The sequence below is a fragment of the Lates calcarifer genome, linkage group LG21 (genome assembly GCF_001640805.2).
Source record: "Lates calcarifer isolate ASB-BC8 linkage group LG21, TLL_Latcal_v3, whole genome shotgun sequence".
Lineage (NCBI taxonomy): Eukaryota > Metazoa > Chordata > Actinopteri > Centropomidae > Lates > Lates calcarifer.
The window spans coordinates 16839554-16857415 of NC_066853.1; the positions used below are offsets into that span (position 1 = coordinate 16839554).

Consider the following 17862-nt stretch of genomic DNA (forward strand, 5'->3'; position numbering starts at 1 on the left):
TTCAACATTGTCATAGATAAACAACTGCACAGAAACAGTGAATGACTGTCAACTGCCAAGTCACTGAATATCATTACAATATTATATAGGACCTGATACATATCCATCAGCACCGCCACTGTGGTTTTGTGGGAAAAACACAGAGAGGCCTGCTGGCTCATTGTTGTGAGCATCAGTCAATAAAGCCCAGTGCAACATCCACACTTGTCATAGAAAAACAACTAAAAAGAGACAGTGAATAAATATGATTCTAATTTGTCAAATAATATTTCTCTTATACAAGCCAAAAGAGGCATAGTGTTTCAGTGCATGAAAAAAGACTTCATCTCTGAGTCCATAAATGAGAGGACTCAGACATCTTGGTGCAAGATAAAACATGATGTAGTTAATGTACCTGACATCTATGAATAAATCAAAATTAACCTGAAGTACAGCAGCTTCCATGAATGGAGTCCACAGCTGGATAAGACAAAGCAGCAGCTGAAAACCATGAAGAAGCACTGTTCTGAGCCCTTTCTTTGTTGACTTTTTATCCTCTCCTGATGCAGCTTTGGCCACTTTCATTATTTTCACATAACAGAAAATAACAATGATGCACATTATCAAAAACTGGAATTGATATAAAGCTGATCTAAGATGATGCTGCCACATGTAAAATATACAAATCTCCACTGAACATATCTGATATTGCTTGTAGAAGCTAAGAGATGCTGATGCAAAGAAGGTGGAGAGAATAACAATGCAGGGTACAGAGCTGAGGCCATGAATGATGAGGATACAATGCATAGTGCTGCGTGTGGAGCAGAGCTCTCCATGACGCAGGGGCATACAAATGGCCACATAGCGTTCCAGGGTCATTGCTATCAAAGTAACTGGTGTGACTACAGAGTACAAAATTATAAAAATATTGATAATGATACACAACCACACCTGAATGGCAAAATGAGAATGGGTCAAGATGAGCAGGATATCAGACATGAACAACAAAAAGCTATCTGACAGTAATGTAACAGCAAATAAGATGTAACGTGTAGTTGTATAGAAGCACTCCTTTTTGAAAAAGGTTACAATGAGCCACACGTTGATGCAGAGAAAAATCATTACCAAGATCTGAACGATAATGACCTGGTTATTGGTTTTCCGCTGCAAGGACTTAATACCAACCAGTGAATTGTTTTCTGCCATATATCTGTTTTTTAAAGAAAGTTTGAGGGACTGCAACAAAGTCCAATCAAGTGTTCCTAAATGATAAGATGCTGGATTAAATGTGGCAGTCTACCAAACCCTCCATGTTGTTCCAGAGAGTAATGTCTCCTGCTGAGCTCTGTGCAGCCCTCTGAGAGAGAGCAGTGCGTGATGACTTTAAAGACAAGACCATTTAAAAATAACAACAAATGAAACTTCACTTAGTGTCATCATCAGCAGTTGTTGCTGTAGCCCCCCTTCTTGGCTGTCCATAGATGGACAGATGGAGTGCTGCTCCACTCTTATGTGACATCATTGCAAATTTGCTTCCACTAAAAATATTATTATTCAGTAGGTCCCATTTTTCCAAGGTTTTTTATCACAAGGACTAGTAAATGCCTAGGAACGTCTCCTGTCTAAATGTGACTGGACACACTTGTGAAAAGGCTGTACATTTGGGCTGCATGATTATGGCTAAAATGATATTCACTATTATTTTGGTTAATATTGAGATTATGATGATTTTTCACAATCATTCATTGACTTAAGGAAAAAATTGTTTGTTTTCACTTTAAATAAACAAAGCACTGCTTCCATTTCCATGTTGTGCTACACTCCTGCTAATTTCAGACTGGTCCTTAAAATATAATAAATAAATATGTATGGAAATGTATTGCTGCCACACCAGAAAGATAAAGACGGATCACTATCATGTTATAGCGTGAAAGGTTTCACATTGTAATGTGAAATGTTTCATGTTATGTTGTGAACATTCTCTTGTTTATAATGTGAAATTTTACACGTTACAACATGTGATAACTGTATTTCACACTATAACTTGAAACAGAATTATCATGTCAAACATGAAATAAAGTTATCATGTAATAACGTGAGACAAAATGACCATATTACAACGTGTAATTTTTCCCATTTTTATTTCTCTGGTGTGGCAGCAATATGCTTCCATAAAATAAAAATTTGTACCAATTTTCTTTTTAAAAGTAAAAGGAAAATAACTTTGGGAGCTGGATGGATAAAGTCAAGCACTGTAAAAAGTCACTGTTACAAATTAGTTGTTGCTGGACAAAGACAGGGATTTAGCGATATAACGTTGAGCAATGTTATTTCTCTTAGCACTTTAAGCATTCATTATACAGCTATTTGTGGTTTCAGGTGGCTGACCAAGTTGGTTGTGTTGCTTTGCAGTGCAGACATATGCCTTATGTACTCTTGTTCTTGCATAATATCTTACATAAAATACTTCCAAAAAAGTGGTGATGATCTGTTTCAAGGGACTAGCTCTTCACCCACTACCCCAGACATTTGATTTTGTTTTGCTTTTCTGTTCTACTCTGAATGTTGCTACAGGGTGCATATGAAGTGGCATTACAACTTGATTTGATAAGCAGTAGAGTTTTCCTTGAGAGGAGCATGCATTTTAAATCAATATTACACAATCATGTTCATTTAATAGTGTGCAGCCAAAATCATTATTGCAATCAGTATTTGATCAATATCATAATCTGTACCCCACCGATTAGAACAGAATTTGTCTACTTGATGATGTTAAGTTGGCTAGGAATTACTTTTATGAGGAACTTAATGGCATTACAAACCGCCATGCCCCCCTTTGTATATTCAGGGTGAAAGGCCAATGCAGTCCATGGTTTTAATCTGAATAATCTTGCCAAAGCACGACTCACTGAAACTCCATGTCTCCATTCTACCCCAGGATGCAGGTAAAATTATGCTTCACAGACAGGAGCAGCTTAGCTCAACACCTGGTCCAACATGTGGACTGCCCATAGTGTTTGTGAGACATAATAAAATCAAAAGAAAATATTTATTATTTTGAAAATCTAGCATTTATATTGTCAAAAGGGGAAAATGACATTTTCCATAATGTGCACCATACCTGAAAAAAATCATTGCAAACATATTAAGGTATAAATGCACAATATACTGTATAGTAGCACATAGAGTTTGGCAGACATAAAATGCATGTGACTATTCTCAGCCAATGTATGCATGGTCCAGTGCTATAGCTTTTGGCACAAACACCAGCAGAGGAAACATGTCAGACGCAACAACAGAGGAAGAAATTGATTTCTCCTAGTGAACTATTTATACAATGAAGTAAAGAAGCACACCATCTTAAAAACAACACCAAAGACCCCCAGTAACTCCAGCTCAATCAAATTCCTGCCTGATGAATCTTTACTGCAGTTGCAAAATGTTCACATTGCATCACCATGACACTGGGACTGGATTACAGGGAAAGGATTGTCATAGATATACAATTGCACACAGACACTGAATAGCTGTTATTCTAATTTGTCAATTAATATTTCTCTTATACAAGCCAAAAGAGGCACAGTTTTTCAGTGCATGAAAAAAAACTTCATCTCTGAGACCATAAATGAGAGGACTCAAACATCTTGGTGCAAAATAAAACATTATGTAGTTAAAGTACCTGACATTTTCAAATAAACTGAAATTAACCTGAAGTACAGCAGCCTCTATGAAGGGGGTCCACAGCTGGATAAGACAAAGCAGCAGTTGAAAACCATGAAGAATCACTGTTCTGAGCCCTTTCTTTGTTGACTTTTTATCCTCTCCTGATGCAGCTTTGGCCACTTTCACTATTTTCACATAGCAGAAAACAATGATGATGCACAAAATCAAAAACTGGAATTGATATAAAGCTGATCTAAGATGATCCTGCCATGTGTGAAATATAAACATCTCAACTGAACATATTTGATATTTTTTGTAGAAGCTAAGAGATGCTGATACAAAGAAAGTGGAGAGAATAACAATGCAGGGCACAGAGCTGAGGCCATGAATGATGAGGATACAATGCATAGTGCTGCGTGTGGAGCAGAGCTCTCCATGACGCAGGGGCATACAAATGGCCACATAGCGCTCCAGGGTCATTGCTGTCAGAGTAACTGGTGTGACTGTAGCATAAAGAAGTAACACAACAGAGATAATAATACATAACCAAACTTGAATAGTTAAACGAAATATTGTCAAGATGAGCAGGATATCAGACATGAATAACAACAAGCTATCTGACAGTAATGTAACAGCAAATAAGATGTAGCGAGCACTTGTGTGGAAGCACTCCCTTTTAAAAAATGTTCATGATGAGCACCAAGTTGATGCAGAGAAAAATCATCACCAAGATTTGCACAATAACGAGCTTGACTTTTCGTGGCAAGAAATCATCACCAGCCAATGAGTTGTTGGCAGCCATATATCTTGATATTTGTTTTCTATGCAAATACACACGTGCTTTAGGCACTGCCAAAAAAAAGGTCAAGTAACATGTCTGTCACTATTAACTCAGAATATTTTTTACACAATGATTAAAGTTAAGTTCCTCTGAATTGCTCAAATACTGTTATATGCAGCAGTTTACCAAACCCTCCGTGCTGTTCCAAAGATTCCTGCAGCACTCTGAGTAGCCTTTTGAGAGAGGACTGCACTTGATAAAGAGTGGAACATCCAAAAATAACACCAAATGAAACCGCTCACCTGAGTACTGTCATCACCACATAGCTCAACCCCCTCAATGGCTGATGTCATCTAATCAGAGGCCTGAGCCACCTCCGCTTGTTCTTTTCGACAGGAAGGAGCTCTGATCCCCTTACCATGTCTCAAAGGCTGAGCCCAGCCTCCCTTCAGAGAGAGCTAATTTTGGTCACTCTTATCCACAGTGTCATTATTTTGGCCTCTACCTAAAGCTCATGTCTGCTGAGGCTGCACCAATCCACATGTTGATTTTATGTTCCATTTTACGCCCACTATTTAACTAGAACTACTTCTTCACTCAGGGAAGCAACTCAACATCTTCCAGTTGAGAACCATGCATGGTCTTTATACTACATCATCTAATTTCCCCCTTTGCTGTCATCATAATTACTATGGCTAATAGTGGTAACCTAACAATAAAATGTAAGGATGGGTTCAGTCATGTTAAAAACCTGAAATTTGCAAATAACCTGAAATTGATCCTAAGTACAGCAGCTTCTATAAATGGGCACCACTCGCCACTGTTCTGATCCCTCTCCATGATGACTTTTGAGGGGGCTTTCACATCAGGGACCCCGTCCTGGATCCATGTAAGCTTGACCATAAAGTTTGATTTGTAAGAACACTGTGTACCATACCCCAGCACAGATCAATGAACCATGCATTAGAAAAGGTGGTTTTGAGTGTAGCAAATATGTATAAATAATTCAGGGAATTATACAAGCACTTGTTGTAGGGACATTGTGTGGAGGGGCACCACTTTCTTTTTATAAAAAAATATTCATAATGAATGTTATAATAGTAATTTTAATATTAACATGAATAATAAATTCAGTCAGTCTAATATGGAGCTTATTTCAGCATCAACCCAGTCATGAGCTGGTAATGAAGTGTTTAGCCTACTTGAGCTGTCTTCTTAGCTGGAGACACATGGCTTATTGCTGTGGAAATCCAGAGCGATGATCTGGGTCAGCCATGTTTGGAGTCTGGAAACTTAACAGCAGTCTTTGTGTGGATGTTCCCTCAGATGCTGCCGTTGCTAAGTGACTATTCCACCAGCATGTCTTAGCAGTTCAGCCTCTTGACATCAAAAACTGTCCTTTGTCACTCCTTTTGAGGTCTTAGCAAGGCAGCCTGCGTGGTTGTCATGCCAGAATAAGTGCACTAATTAGTGTGCATAGCTTTTGCTGAATACTTCACAAAAACATGTTATTGCTTAGCTTGTAGTATCAAAGAAATCACATAATCAAGTGCTCGGCGATTGGCTGCTTAAGCTCACAGCAAAACACAACCAAAGGCAAGAATTTCAGATGCCTGATGGTTTCATTCCTGGGTAATGGTGTCACATGTGAAGGTGGGGTAAAGTGATCTCTTCCAATCGGGAATCGTTCCTGTTGTGGTCACTAGATAGCAGTATAGTTCCATGATGGATATTTCAACTGAATCTGACGTCAACGTTTCAGCCCTACAATGTTGTAGTAATTTCAGACTTTCACGGACATTTACTGCAATAATTTGGTTTAGGTAATGGTTGGACTATTTCATATGATTTCAGACATTTAGAAAAATAATAATAATAATAATAATTCATTTTATTTATAAGCGCCTTTCACTCAAGGACACTGTACAACAGACAATAATCAATAAAACTGTACAATATACAATAATCAATAAAGCTGTACAGTATACAATAATCAATAAATAATCAATAAAGCAACAATGGTTAGAATCAAAAAAAAAAGTAGGGCGGTGAAGTTTCAGTCAGATGGTTAAAGTGAGTAGGCAATGTGAGGAGTGAGGGAGGGGTGGAGTCGATTAATGTTGTGTAGATGGAAGTATGCAGACCCGGTGATGGTGGGAAAGTGGAGTTTGGCTTGCTAGAGAGGTAGAGCTGGGTGTTATCCATGAAGCAGTGGAAATGGACGTTAAATTTACAGAAGAGAAGGTAAGTGATAAAGAGAAGGGGCCCCAGGACAGAGCCCTGGGGCACCTGTAGTGACTGGGGAGGGGTCCGATTTGAAGGATTTTAGTTGTATGAACTGAGTGTGGCCTGCAATCTGTCAGGAGGTCACTGGTGATTTTAATGAGGTTGGTTTCTGTACTATGTTGGGAGTAGAAGCCAGACTGGAAAGGTTCCTAGAGGCTATTTGGAGTTAAATGCAGGTGAAGTTGGGAGGCAACTATTTTTTCAAGAATTTTGGAGATGAAAAGTAAGTTTGAGATGGGGCGAAGGTTATTATAGTTGTTGGGATCTGAGCCAGGTTTTTTGAGTACTGGGGTGACGACTGCAGTTTTGAGTAGTGCGGGAACATTTCCAGTGGTGAGTGAAGAGCGAATGATAGTAGACAAAAGGGGAAGAAGGGAGGAAAGGCAGGATTTGACCAAGGTTGTGGGGAGGGGATCAAGCTGGCATGTGGAGGGCTTGAATTTGCAGATGAGGTCCGAGATTACAGAGGCATCTGGGAGTTGAAAACAAGAGAAGGGTTGGGAGTGTGGGAGAAATTCAGGTGGGGAAGGTGGCAGAGAGTCTGAGTGTAGGTGCTGGTGAATATTGCGGATTTTTCATTAAAGAACATCATTATGGAATTACAGGTGTCAGTTGAGTACAGATGGGGGGGGGGAGTCAGGAGGATGGAGAATTTTGTTGAGCAGTGCAAACAGTGACTTGGTGTTTCCTTCATTAGAGCTGATAAGACCATTTTAGACCATTTTAGAGTAGAAGTTTGATTTGGTTTTAGCAACTGTGTCCTTGTATTGTGTATGGGTTTTCTGCATTTCTTTGTGAACAGTAAGACCAGTCTTTTTATGGAGCCACTCAAGTTGTCGACCTTTCGCTTTCATTGTCCAGAGTTCAGGAGTATACCAGGGAGCAGTTGATGTGAAGGAAACATACCTTGTTTTCACTGGGGTGAGAGAGTTGAGGATACTGTTAAATTGTTAAATTGTAGTGAGTTATGAGGTCATCAGGGGTGGAAAGATAGTCCGGGATTGGGATATTGTCGATATTGGAGCAGAGAGTATCTATGTTAATGTCCTTCAAATTCTGAAATGAAATGAGGCGTGGTGATTTGATTGCTGCGAGGCAGAGTGCGACATTGAATGAAAGGAAGAAATGGTCAGTTACATGGAGTTCGGCAGATGTGAGGTTGAAGGGGGTGAGACCAGAGCAACAGATTAAGTCCAGAGTATGTCCTTTTGAGTGTGTCTGGAAGTCTACAAATTGATGGAATCCAAAGCTGTCCAGAGATGATATAAAGTCTCTGGAGAGAGGCAGATTACTATTGTCCATTTTTATTTTGAAATCCCCCAGTAATATTACGTTTGGTGAGAGAGTGGACAGATGAGTGAGTAGAGTGGCAAAATCATTTAAAAAGTCACTGTGAGGCTTAGGGGGGTGGTAGACTGTAGCAACGATGGTGGAAGTGGGACCAGGCAGCTTAAACACAGTACATTCAAATGAGTTGAAGCCAGGCACAGGTACTGGTAAAACTTTCCACTTACCACGGTAAATTATCACGAGACCTCCACCCCGACCGTTGCCACGGGGATGGCAGATGTGAACAAAGCCCGGAGGAGTGGATTCATTTAATTGAGAAAAGTCATTTGGCTGTTGCCAAGTTTAAGTCAGACAGAGGAAATCAAGCTTATGGTCAGTGAGGAGATCCTGGATGAGATGTCCCTTGCTCGTGAGTGAGCGGATGTTAAGCAGACCAAAGTTGACAGCGGTGGTGTCACGTTTGGTAGAGACATTCGCTGATTTGGCTAAGATGGATAATGCTCGGTGGTCAACAGCCCAGCCAGTGTTTCTGTGAGGGCAACGAGAGGTGGACCAGAAGGATTTTATTGTTTTGGCGTTGTCATGATGAAAATTCCTGTGGGACCCACGAGGGATATCTCCGACGAGGGAGGACAGCAATGTCCGGGTGATGATGCAACACTGGCGGTGGCGGTACAGGCAGGTGATGGCGGAGCCAGAGAAGCTCAGTGGCTGTGTACCTAAAATGCCTAGCCACAGGGTGATGGCAGAACCACAGGAAGATCCAGATGAGTGCAGACCAGGTATAAAACTTGCTGGTCCACATAATGCCTACAGCTGTACGGTGGAACAGTAAGAGCCAGGTGGACAGCTAGGTGCAGTGTTCCAGCAGGTAGGCTAATGTTGGCCTGCTCACACACAAAAACGATCATACGATCGTTACTTGTGCAAAGAAAACTGGGTTCTTTGATTCAAACAGGATGCAATTACACCGTCCATACAGGCAATAAAACCATAAAACAGGCGAAGTTGAAAAGTAGATTACCGGCGAGCAGTGGCAGCAAGTCGAGCCAGCAGTCACTCACTTCCAGTAGCTAAATGTTTTTTGATTTTTTTTTTCTTTTTTTTTAATAGGGATAGGGAAATAGGGAGATGCTGGATCCTAGTTGAATGGAATGTGACATGACTTTCAACAAGGGATGTGGTTAATATCTTGCAAAGAAAGATAAACAGGGGGAAAACCCTAATCAGGATCTGTAAGTTTCTAACAGTCCAATCAGCACAGTTCTTTTTATGTTACTTCTCCTGATAACAGTATATATAGATTAGGTCTTATTGGATAAACCATATTTTCGTTCTAACAATTTTGGGTGTTTATTCCTACAGTCAGTATGAACTTGTGTCCATTAGAGTTGATTTTCTGAGCTGGCAATTTGACTTTTGACTTGTTTGTACCCTCCTTAACGTGCTAATGGATGGACTGGTGTCATTTCATGTTTTCATAAGGGGAAATGTATCAAGTTTTCCATTTGTATAATGTGCACAGTACTTTAACTTAAAAACCCTTAGCACTGCAAATCTGTACATCAATATGCTTTACTCAATATGATAAATATAGTAATGATAGTAGATTGTGACAAAAATGGAACTATCTATTTATTTAGCTTTTTTTTTCCTCAGTCAGTGTATGCATGTCCAGTGCGTGACCTTCTGACAAACACTGACAGAATTTGAGATAGGAAAGAAAACATAACAGACCTGTCAAAAGTGGAAAAATATTAGACAGTATCTGATCACTCAAAACTATTTATACCATGAAGCGAAGAAGCATGCTGCCTTAGAGATAAAAATGCCAACGACCCTCAACAGCTCCGGCTTAATCAATTTCCAAATTCCTGCTTGAAGATGTTTGGCTACTGTGTACACAAAGTTCAAAAACAAGTACACTACTGGTCAAAAGTTTTAGAACACCCCAATTTTTCCATTTTTTTTAAATTGAAATTCAAGCAGCTGAAGCCCAGTGAATAGCTTGAAATGGTACAAAGGTAAGTGCTGCACTGCCAGAGGTAAAAAAAAAAAAAGTAAGGTAAGGTTACCCAACTGAAAAATAGTGTACATTTCAGAATTGTACAAAAAGGCTTTTTTCAGGGAACAAGAAATGGGTTAACAACTAATAGCTGTTCTGCAGGAATGGAGGTTGATCAAGCCTTGAAAGTTGGTGCTACCAATTCCTACAGGTGTCCCAGATTTTCTTGATTACTTACAACCCCCTCTTGTCTGCATAAAAGTAGTGTTGGAAAAACACTGGTACCATACCCTTGTGAGCATTAATTGAACAGTATTGTACTGCAGAAGGTATTGTGTTGCTATAAAAACAATGTATAAAAACTTTATGACTGAATGCTGCCAACTCACTGAATATCATTACAATTTTATGTAGGACCTGATACATATCCATCAGCACCGCCACTGTGGTTTTGTGGAAAAACACAGAGAGGCCTGCTGGCTCATTGTTGTGAGCATCAGTCAATAAAGCCCAGTGCAACATCCACACTTGTCATAGATAAACAACTACACAGAGACAGTGAATAACTGTGATTCTAATTTGTCAAATAATATTTCTTTTATGCAAACCAAAAGAGGCATAGTGTTTCATTGCATGAAAAAAGACTTCATCTCTGAGTCCATAAATGAGAGGACTCAGACATCTTGGAGCAAGATAAAACAGTATAAAGTTAATGTACCTGACAATTACGTATAAACTAACATTAATCTGAAGTAATGAAGATTCTATTAAGGGGCACCACATCTGAATGAGACAGAGCAGCAGCTGAAAACAATGAAGAAGCACTGTTCTGAGCCCTTTCTTTGTTGACTTTTTATCCTCTCCTGATGCAGCTTTGGCCACTTTCATTATTTTAACATAGCAGAAAATAACAATGATGCACATGATCAAAAACTGGACTTGATATATTCCTGCCCTAAAATTATGCTGCCAAGCATCAACAAAAATGAACTCTACTAAACATATCTGATATTGCTTGTAGAAGCTAAGAGATGCTGATACAAAGATGGTGGAGAGAATAAGAATACAAGGCACAGAGCTGAGGCCATGAATAATGAGGATACAATGCATAGTGCTGCGTGTGGAGCAGAGCTCTCCATGACGCAGGGGCATACAAATGGCCACATAGCGTTCCAGGGTCATTACTGTCAGAGTAACTGGTGTGACTGTAAGATACAGAATTACTACAACAGAGATAATGATGCACAACCAGACTTGAATGGGAAAGCGAAAATGGAGCAAGATGAGCTGGATATTAGATAAGAATAATAAAAAACTATCTGACAGTAATGTAATAGCAAATAAGATGTAGCGTGCAGTCGTGTAGAAATACTCCTTCTTAAAAAAGGTTATGATCAGCAAAAGGTTGGTGGAAATAAAAAAGACCAGCAGGACCTGCAGAATAGTGAACCTGACATGTATGTACCACAAATCATCACCAGTCACTGAGTTGTTAGCAGCCATATATCTTGATCCCTGTTTACTAAGCAAATACACAAGTGTTTGAGGCACTGCCAGAGATAAAAAATCCAGCAAATTATCATTATATAGAGTGTTAGAAAATCAGGTGCTTTTTACAAGATGATCAAAGTTCCTATGAATTGCTCATGTACTGTTAAATACAGCAGTTTACCAAACCCTCCATGCTGTTCCAGAGAGTCATGTCTCCTGCAGAACTCTGTGCAGCCCTCTGAGAGAGGACTGTGCATGATGACTTTAAAGACTAGAAGATCCAAAAATAACACCAAATGAAACTTTGATCACCTGAGTACTGTCATCACCACACAGCTTGTCCTCAATGGCTGATGTCATCTAATCAGAGGCCCGAGCCACCTCTACTTGCTCTTTTCGACAGGAAGGAGCTCTGAACCCCTTACCATGTCTCAAAGGCTGAGCTCAGCCTCCCTACAGAGGAAACTCATGTCACTTGTACCCACAATGTCATTCTTTTGGCCTCTACCTAAAGCTCATGTGGATAGGTGAAGGTCTGAACATGGAAAAAAAAAAAGCTTCAACTTCAGGCTTAACTCTTTACCACAACAATGATCACTTTGCTTCACCAATTCATGTGTTGATCTTATACTCAGACCATGAAATCTTTGAACTCCTTTACACACACACACACACACACACACACACAAAGGAGCAACAACTCACTTTCACAGAAGAGTCCACCATTTTACAGCTGAGAGCCATGACTTCAGACTTCCTTATTCTCATCCTGGCCTCTTCACATTGGGCCTGCCACAGTGCATGCTGAAGGCCACAGAACCTCCAACATGGTTCTGGGGAGACACACACACACACACACACACACACACCCTGCTGAAGAGGACTTTTTAAAGGTAGATAACACCAGTTTAAACTGTGTTTGCCAAAGTATCGTCATCTCCACTTAACCACTTGAGTCACGTTGGTGATTGTACAGCAAGGTAAATGGACTGCTTAACAGTCACTAACAGGCACCGCAGCTGGATGTGACAGAGCAGCAGCAGGAAAGCATGGAGAACCACTGTTCTGACTACTTTCTTTGTTGACTTTTTATTCTCTCCTGATGCAGCTTTGGCCACTTTCATTATTTCAGTGATGTAGCTCTGTTTTCTTCCATTGGTTTAAAATGGGGGAATGTCATTATGCCAAACACCACTGAGAAGTAAAACTAAAACTGATTCATGTTTGACAAAACATTACTGACAGATAGGACTAACAGTAATTTACAACACCTTGTTCAATCTGGAGAACAACTAATAAAGTTGCTTTGTATGCTTGTAATGTGCATTTTGTGTAAACCCTGGCCACATAGTCAAAAATGTCAATTACTGATTCAGAACGGCCCTGAATACATTAAATCTTTCATTGGACAACAATCAAAATAGCATATGGGGCAGCAAAGATGTTGACAGATGTCATTACCCCAAATAAATAACGATGTAATAAAGCACAATGATTAGTATTAGTAGTGAGTTTGCATTTATATTATGTACACCGTAATTCAATTTAAAAATCCTCAGTTTTGCAAACCTATTAACCACTGATATGCTTTACACCAGTGTTTCCCAACCAGTGTGCCGCGACACATAAGTGTGCCGTGAGAAATCATCAGGTGTGCCATGGAAGATTATCCAATTTCACCTGACTGATACTCTAAGTGAGTGGCATGTAGTGACAGGCAGAACAATTACATGCTCTTCCACTAGAGGCAGTATCGCGCTAAATACGAAAGTATATAGTCATGCTGTGAGTGAGACAACGCCGCGGCTGTGCCGTGGCTCAAAAAGGTTGGGAAACACTGCTTTACACAATATATATACATGTACTAATGATGGTATATAAAGTTTGGGAGACTTAAAATGCATGCATCTATTTATTTTCTTTTTCATCTTGGCCAATGTATGCATGGTCCAGGGCTTGAGCTTCTGACTGACAGAATTTTAGAGAGCAGAGGAAAAGTGTCAGAACTGTAAGCAGAGGAAAAACATTACACAGCATCTAATTGCTCAAAACTAACTATTTAAAACTAACTATTTATACCTAATGTTTGACAGCTGTGTGCACAGACAAAGCTCAAAAACAAGTACCTGTGTTACTAAATTATCCAGTTAATCAGTCTTATCAGCAAATTTGACTCTAACAACACGAACATAGTGATGCATATTAAGGATTTAATAACATGGTGCATTTTCCATCTCAAAGCAAAACTGTGCTGCACAATATATAGAAACTTATGACTGACGGCTGCCAACTCAGTGAATGCCAAGTCACTGAATATCATTACAATATTATGTAGGACCTGATACATATCCATCAGCACCGCCACTGTGGTTTTGTGGGAAAACACAGAGAGGCCTGCTGGCTCATTGTTGTGAGCATCAGTCAATAAAGCCCAGTGCAACATCCACACTTGTCATAGATAAACAACTACACAGAGACAGAGAATAACTGTGATTCTAATTTGTCAAATAATATCTCTTTTATGCAAACCAAAAGAGGCATAGTGTTTCAGTGCACGAAAAAAGACTTCATCTCTGAGTCCATAAATGAGAGGACTCAGACATCTTGGAGCAAGATAAAACAGTATAAAGTTAATGTACCTGACAATTACGTATAAACTAACATTAATCTGAAGTAATGAAGATTCTATTAAGGGGCACCACATCTGAATGAGACAGAGCAGCAGCTGAAAACCATGAAGAAGCACTGTTCTGAGCCCTTTCTTTGTTGACTTTTTATCCTCTCCTGATGCAGCTTTGGCCACTTTCATTATTTTAACATAGGAGAAAATAACAATGATGCACATGATCAAAAACTGGACTTGATATAAACCAGCCCTAAAATAATGCTGCCAAACATGAATTAAAATTAACTCCACTAAACATATTTGATATTGCTTGTAGAAGCTAAGGGATGCTGATACAAAGATGGTGGAGAGAATAAGAATACAAGGCACAGAGCTGAGGCCATGAATGATGAGGATAAAATGCATAGTATTGCGTGTGGTGCAGAGCTCTCCATGACGCAGGGGCATACAAATGGCCACATAGCGCTCCAGGGTCATTACTGTCAGAGTAACTGGTGTGACTGTAAGATACAGAATTACTACAACAGAGATAATGATACATAACCAGACTTGAATGGGAAAGCGAAAATGGAGCAAGATGAGCTGGATATTAGATAAGAATAATATAAAACTATCTGACAATAATGCAACAGCAAATAAGATGTAGCGTGCAGTCGTGTAGAAATACTCCTTCTTAAAAAAGGTTATGATCAGCAAAAGGTTGGTGGAAATAAAAAAGACCAGCAGGACCTGCAGAATAGTGAACCTGACATGTATGTACCACAAATCATCACCAGTCACTGAGTTGTTAGCAGCCATATATCTTGATCCCTGTTTACTAAGCAAATACACAAGTGTTTGAGGCACTGCCAGAGATAAAAAATCCAGCAAATTATCATTATGTAGAGTGTTAGAAAATCAGGTGCTTTTTACAAGATGATCAAAGTTCCTATGAATTGCTCATGTACTGTTAAATACAGCAGTTTACCAAACCCTCCATGCTGTTCCAGAGAGTCATGTCTCCTGCAGAACTCTGTGCAGCCCTCTGAGAGAGGACTGTGCATGATGACTTTAAAGACTAGAAGTTCCAAAAATAACACCAAATGAAACTTTGATCACCTGAGTACTGTCATCACCACACAGCTTGTCCTCAATGGCTGATGTCATCTAATCAGAGGCCCGAGCCACCTTGAGGCTTAACTCTTTACCACAACAATGATCACTTTGCTTCACCAATTCATGTGTTGATCTTATACTCAGACAATGACATCTTTGAACTCCTGTACCATCTGAAGTGGTCTCGTTCATTGGCACACACACACACACACACCCAAAGAAGCAACAACTCACTTTCACAGAAGAGTCCACCATTTTACAGCTGAGAGCCATGACTTCAGACTTCCTTATTCTCATCCTGGCCTCTTCACATTGGGCCTGCCACAGTGCATGCTGAAGGCCACAGAACCTCCAACATGGTTCTGGGGAGACACACACACACCCACACACACCCTGCTGAAGAGGACTTTTTAAAGGTAGATAACACCAGTTTAAACTGTGTTTGCCAAAGTATCGTCATCTCCACTTAACCACTTGAGTCACGTTGGTGATTGTACAGCAAGGTAAATGGACTGCTTAACAGTCACTAACAGGCACCGCAGCTGGATGTGACAGAGCAGCAGCAGGAAAGCATGGAGAACCACTGTTCTGACTACTTTCTTTGTTGACTTTTTATTCTCTCCTGATGCAGCTTTGGCCACTCTCATTATTTTCACAGCAGAAAACAACGATGATGCACATAATCAAAAACTGGAATTGATACACGGCTGATCTAAGATGATCCTGCCATGTGTGAAATATAAACATCTCAACTGAACATATCTGATATTTTTTGTAGAAGCTAAGAGATGCTGATGCAAAGAAGATGGAGAGAGTAACAATGCAGGGCACAGAGCTGAGGCCATGAATGATGAGGATACAATGCATAGTGCTGCATGTGGAGCAGAGCTCTCAATGACGCAGGGGCATACAAATGGCCACATAGCGCTCCAGAGTCATTGCTGTCAAAGTAACTGGTGTGACTGTAACATACAGAAGTATCACAACAGAGATAATAATACATAACCAAATGTAGCAGGATGAGTTTCATCCCTGCTACTAATGTAGGTGAATCTACTGCCTTTCCATTCACTTTCCCTCATCAGCCAATCAGCCGTTGGGGGCACATTACAAAGGGATGCGGTGTCCCACCTGACCCTCTTGCTCTTTGGTCCAGAGACCGCCCACTTCCCGGTCGTCTTGCTTCTGGTTCCTGTTGCCACTGTAGCAGGTAATGTAGCAGTAGCTGTCTTGGTTGTCAATTTATGGCTCTGACTCACTACTGATTGCACCTTATTTTACCATAGCTATTCGTGTTGTGGGCCTTGTGCCGGTGCGGTTGGCTCGCAAGCTGCTCTCTTGGCCGTCTTGTTGGGGTTTTCCCACCGCTGTTGCTCTGGTGTGGAGCACACCTCCCTTTCAGGTGACAAACGCTACCTATTGGTATGTATGCTTTACGGCTTCTAATTATGTCTGCTTTTATCCCTGCCTTTTTTGTATCAATTTAGTTTGTTTTTTTGTTTTTTTTTTTTTTGACAGATCCTGAACTCGGGAGCTGTTCAGAGCAGAGAAAAACTGGCAGTGCTTAAGCCTGGCTGCTAACCTGCCTAGTTGGGTGTGCCAGGCCTGGTGCTTGCAACTTTTGAGTGCCCGCACTATAGTTGGACTCATTAGCCCTGTTTTAGCATAGGCTATTTTATAATGTATGAATGAGTGGTTGGAGTTAATTAGGGCCTGAGCACATGCGAAGGCTCTATTGTAACCGTAATAATTATTGTGATGCTAAAACCACATTTTTGAGGGCCTAAACATGCTCGAAAACTCACAAAACTTTGCACACGCATCAGACCTGGCGAAAACTGACATCTGAAGGGGTCTCGTTCATTGCCAACATAAAATGGCTCCATAGTGCCTCCTTGAACATACTTAAAACCCCCTTGCCATTGGACTTAGTTTGTCTGAGGTGAACGAAATTCAGAGGCATGATGTAACATGCCGAAACGCACCAAAAAGTCTCTTGACAGCATGGCCTCAAACCTACAGTTGGCCATTTTAATTTTAATTTGAAAATTTTGCTCATTTTGGCCATTTTTTTGGCATTTGGGGACGTTGTATTTGATCGAACTCCTCCTACAGATTTTATCATATCAACCTCAAACTTGGTCAGGATACTCTTGAGGCCTTTGTGATTGAAAGTTATTAAAATAATTTGCTGACGTCGAAGAGTGTAGCCGTGGCGGCACCTCAAATTTCAATGCCTCGCCATGAAACAGGAAATTGTGTTTAACTTGCTGTAACTCAGCCATACTTTATTCAATCTGCCCCCAATTTCACAGTGATGATGAGGTTCCCGACATGAACACACCCACATGTCAATATTCACAAAAAGTTATAGTGCCGCCTATTAGCCACAGGAAATTACATGTGTTAGACTTTGACATCCTGTTACTAGCAGGTTGATGTGATCCACTTCAGACTCAGTCAGGAAAGCCTTAAGGCCTTCATGATGCCTTTTTGTGAAAATTTTGATGTTCCGTTAAAGGGCATGTCTGTGGCGCCGTGGCGAATTTCGATGCTTCGTCATTAACCAGGAAGTTGATGTAACTCATGCATACTTTGTCTGATCTGCCCCAAATTTCACATGTTTGCTAACGGTCATGGCCTGAA

General features: G+C 40.3%; 3 protein-coding genes and 1 pseudogene across 3 annotated transcripts; all 4 read right to left on the reverse strand.

The window, feature by feature from the left end:
• Nucleotides 1-258: 258 nt before the first annotated feature.
• LOC108875982 (odorant receptor 131-2-like) lies at nucleotides 259-1185 on the reverse strand. Its single transcript, XM_018665227.1, has one exon. It carries the CDS (start codon nucleotides 1183-1185, stop codon nucleotides 259-261), a length of 927 nt encoding a protein of 308 aa, XP_018520743.1.
• Nucleotides 1186-3251: 2066 nt separating this feature from the next.
• Nucleotides 3252-4444, reverse strand: LOC108876071 (odorant receptor 131-2-like; annotated as a pseudogene).
• Nucleotides 4445-10586: 6142 nt separating this feature from the next.
• On the reverse strand, nucleotides 10587-11507 carry LOC108875983 (odorant receptor 131-2-like). Its single transcript, XM_018665228.1, has one exon. It carries the CDS (start codon nucleotides 11505-11507, stop codon nucleotides 10587-10589), a length of 921 nt encoding a protein of 306 aa, XP_018520744.1.
• Nucleotides 11508-13859: 2352 nt separating this feature from the next.
• Nucleotides 13860-14919, reverse strand: LOC108875984 (odorant receptor 131-2-like). Its single transcript, XM_018665230.2, has one exon. The coding sequence runs from the start codon at nucleotides 14917-14919 to the stop codon at nucleotides 13999-14001; it is 921 nt and encodes a 306-aa protein (XP_018520746.1). The 3' UTR covers nucleotides 13860-13998.
• Between the last annotated feature and the right edge of the window lie 2943 nt (nucleotides 14920-17862).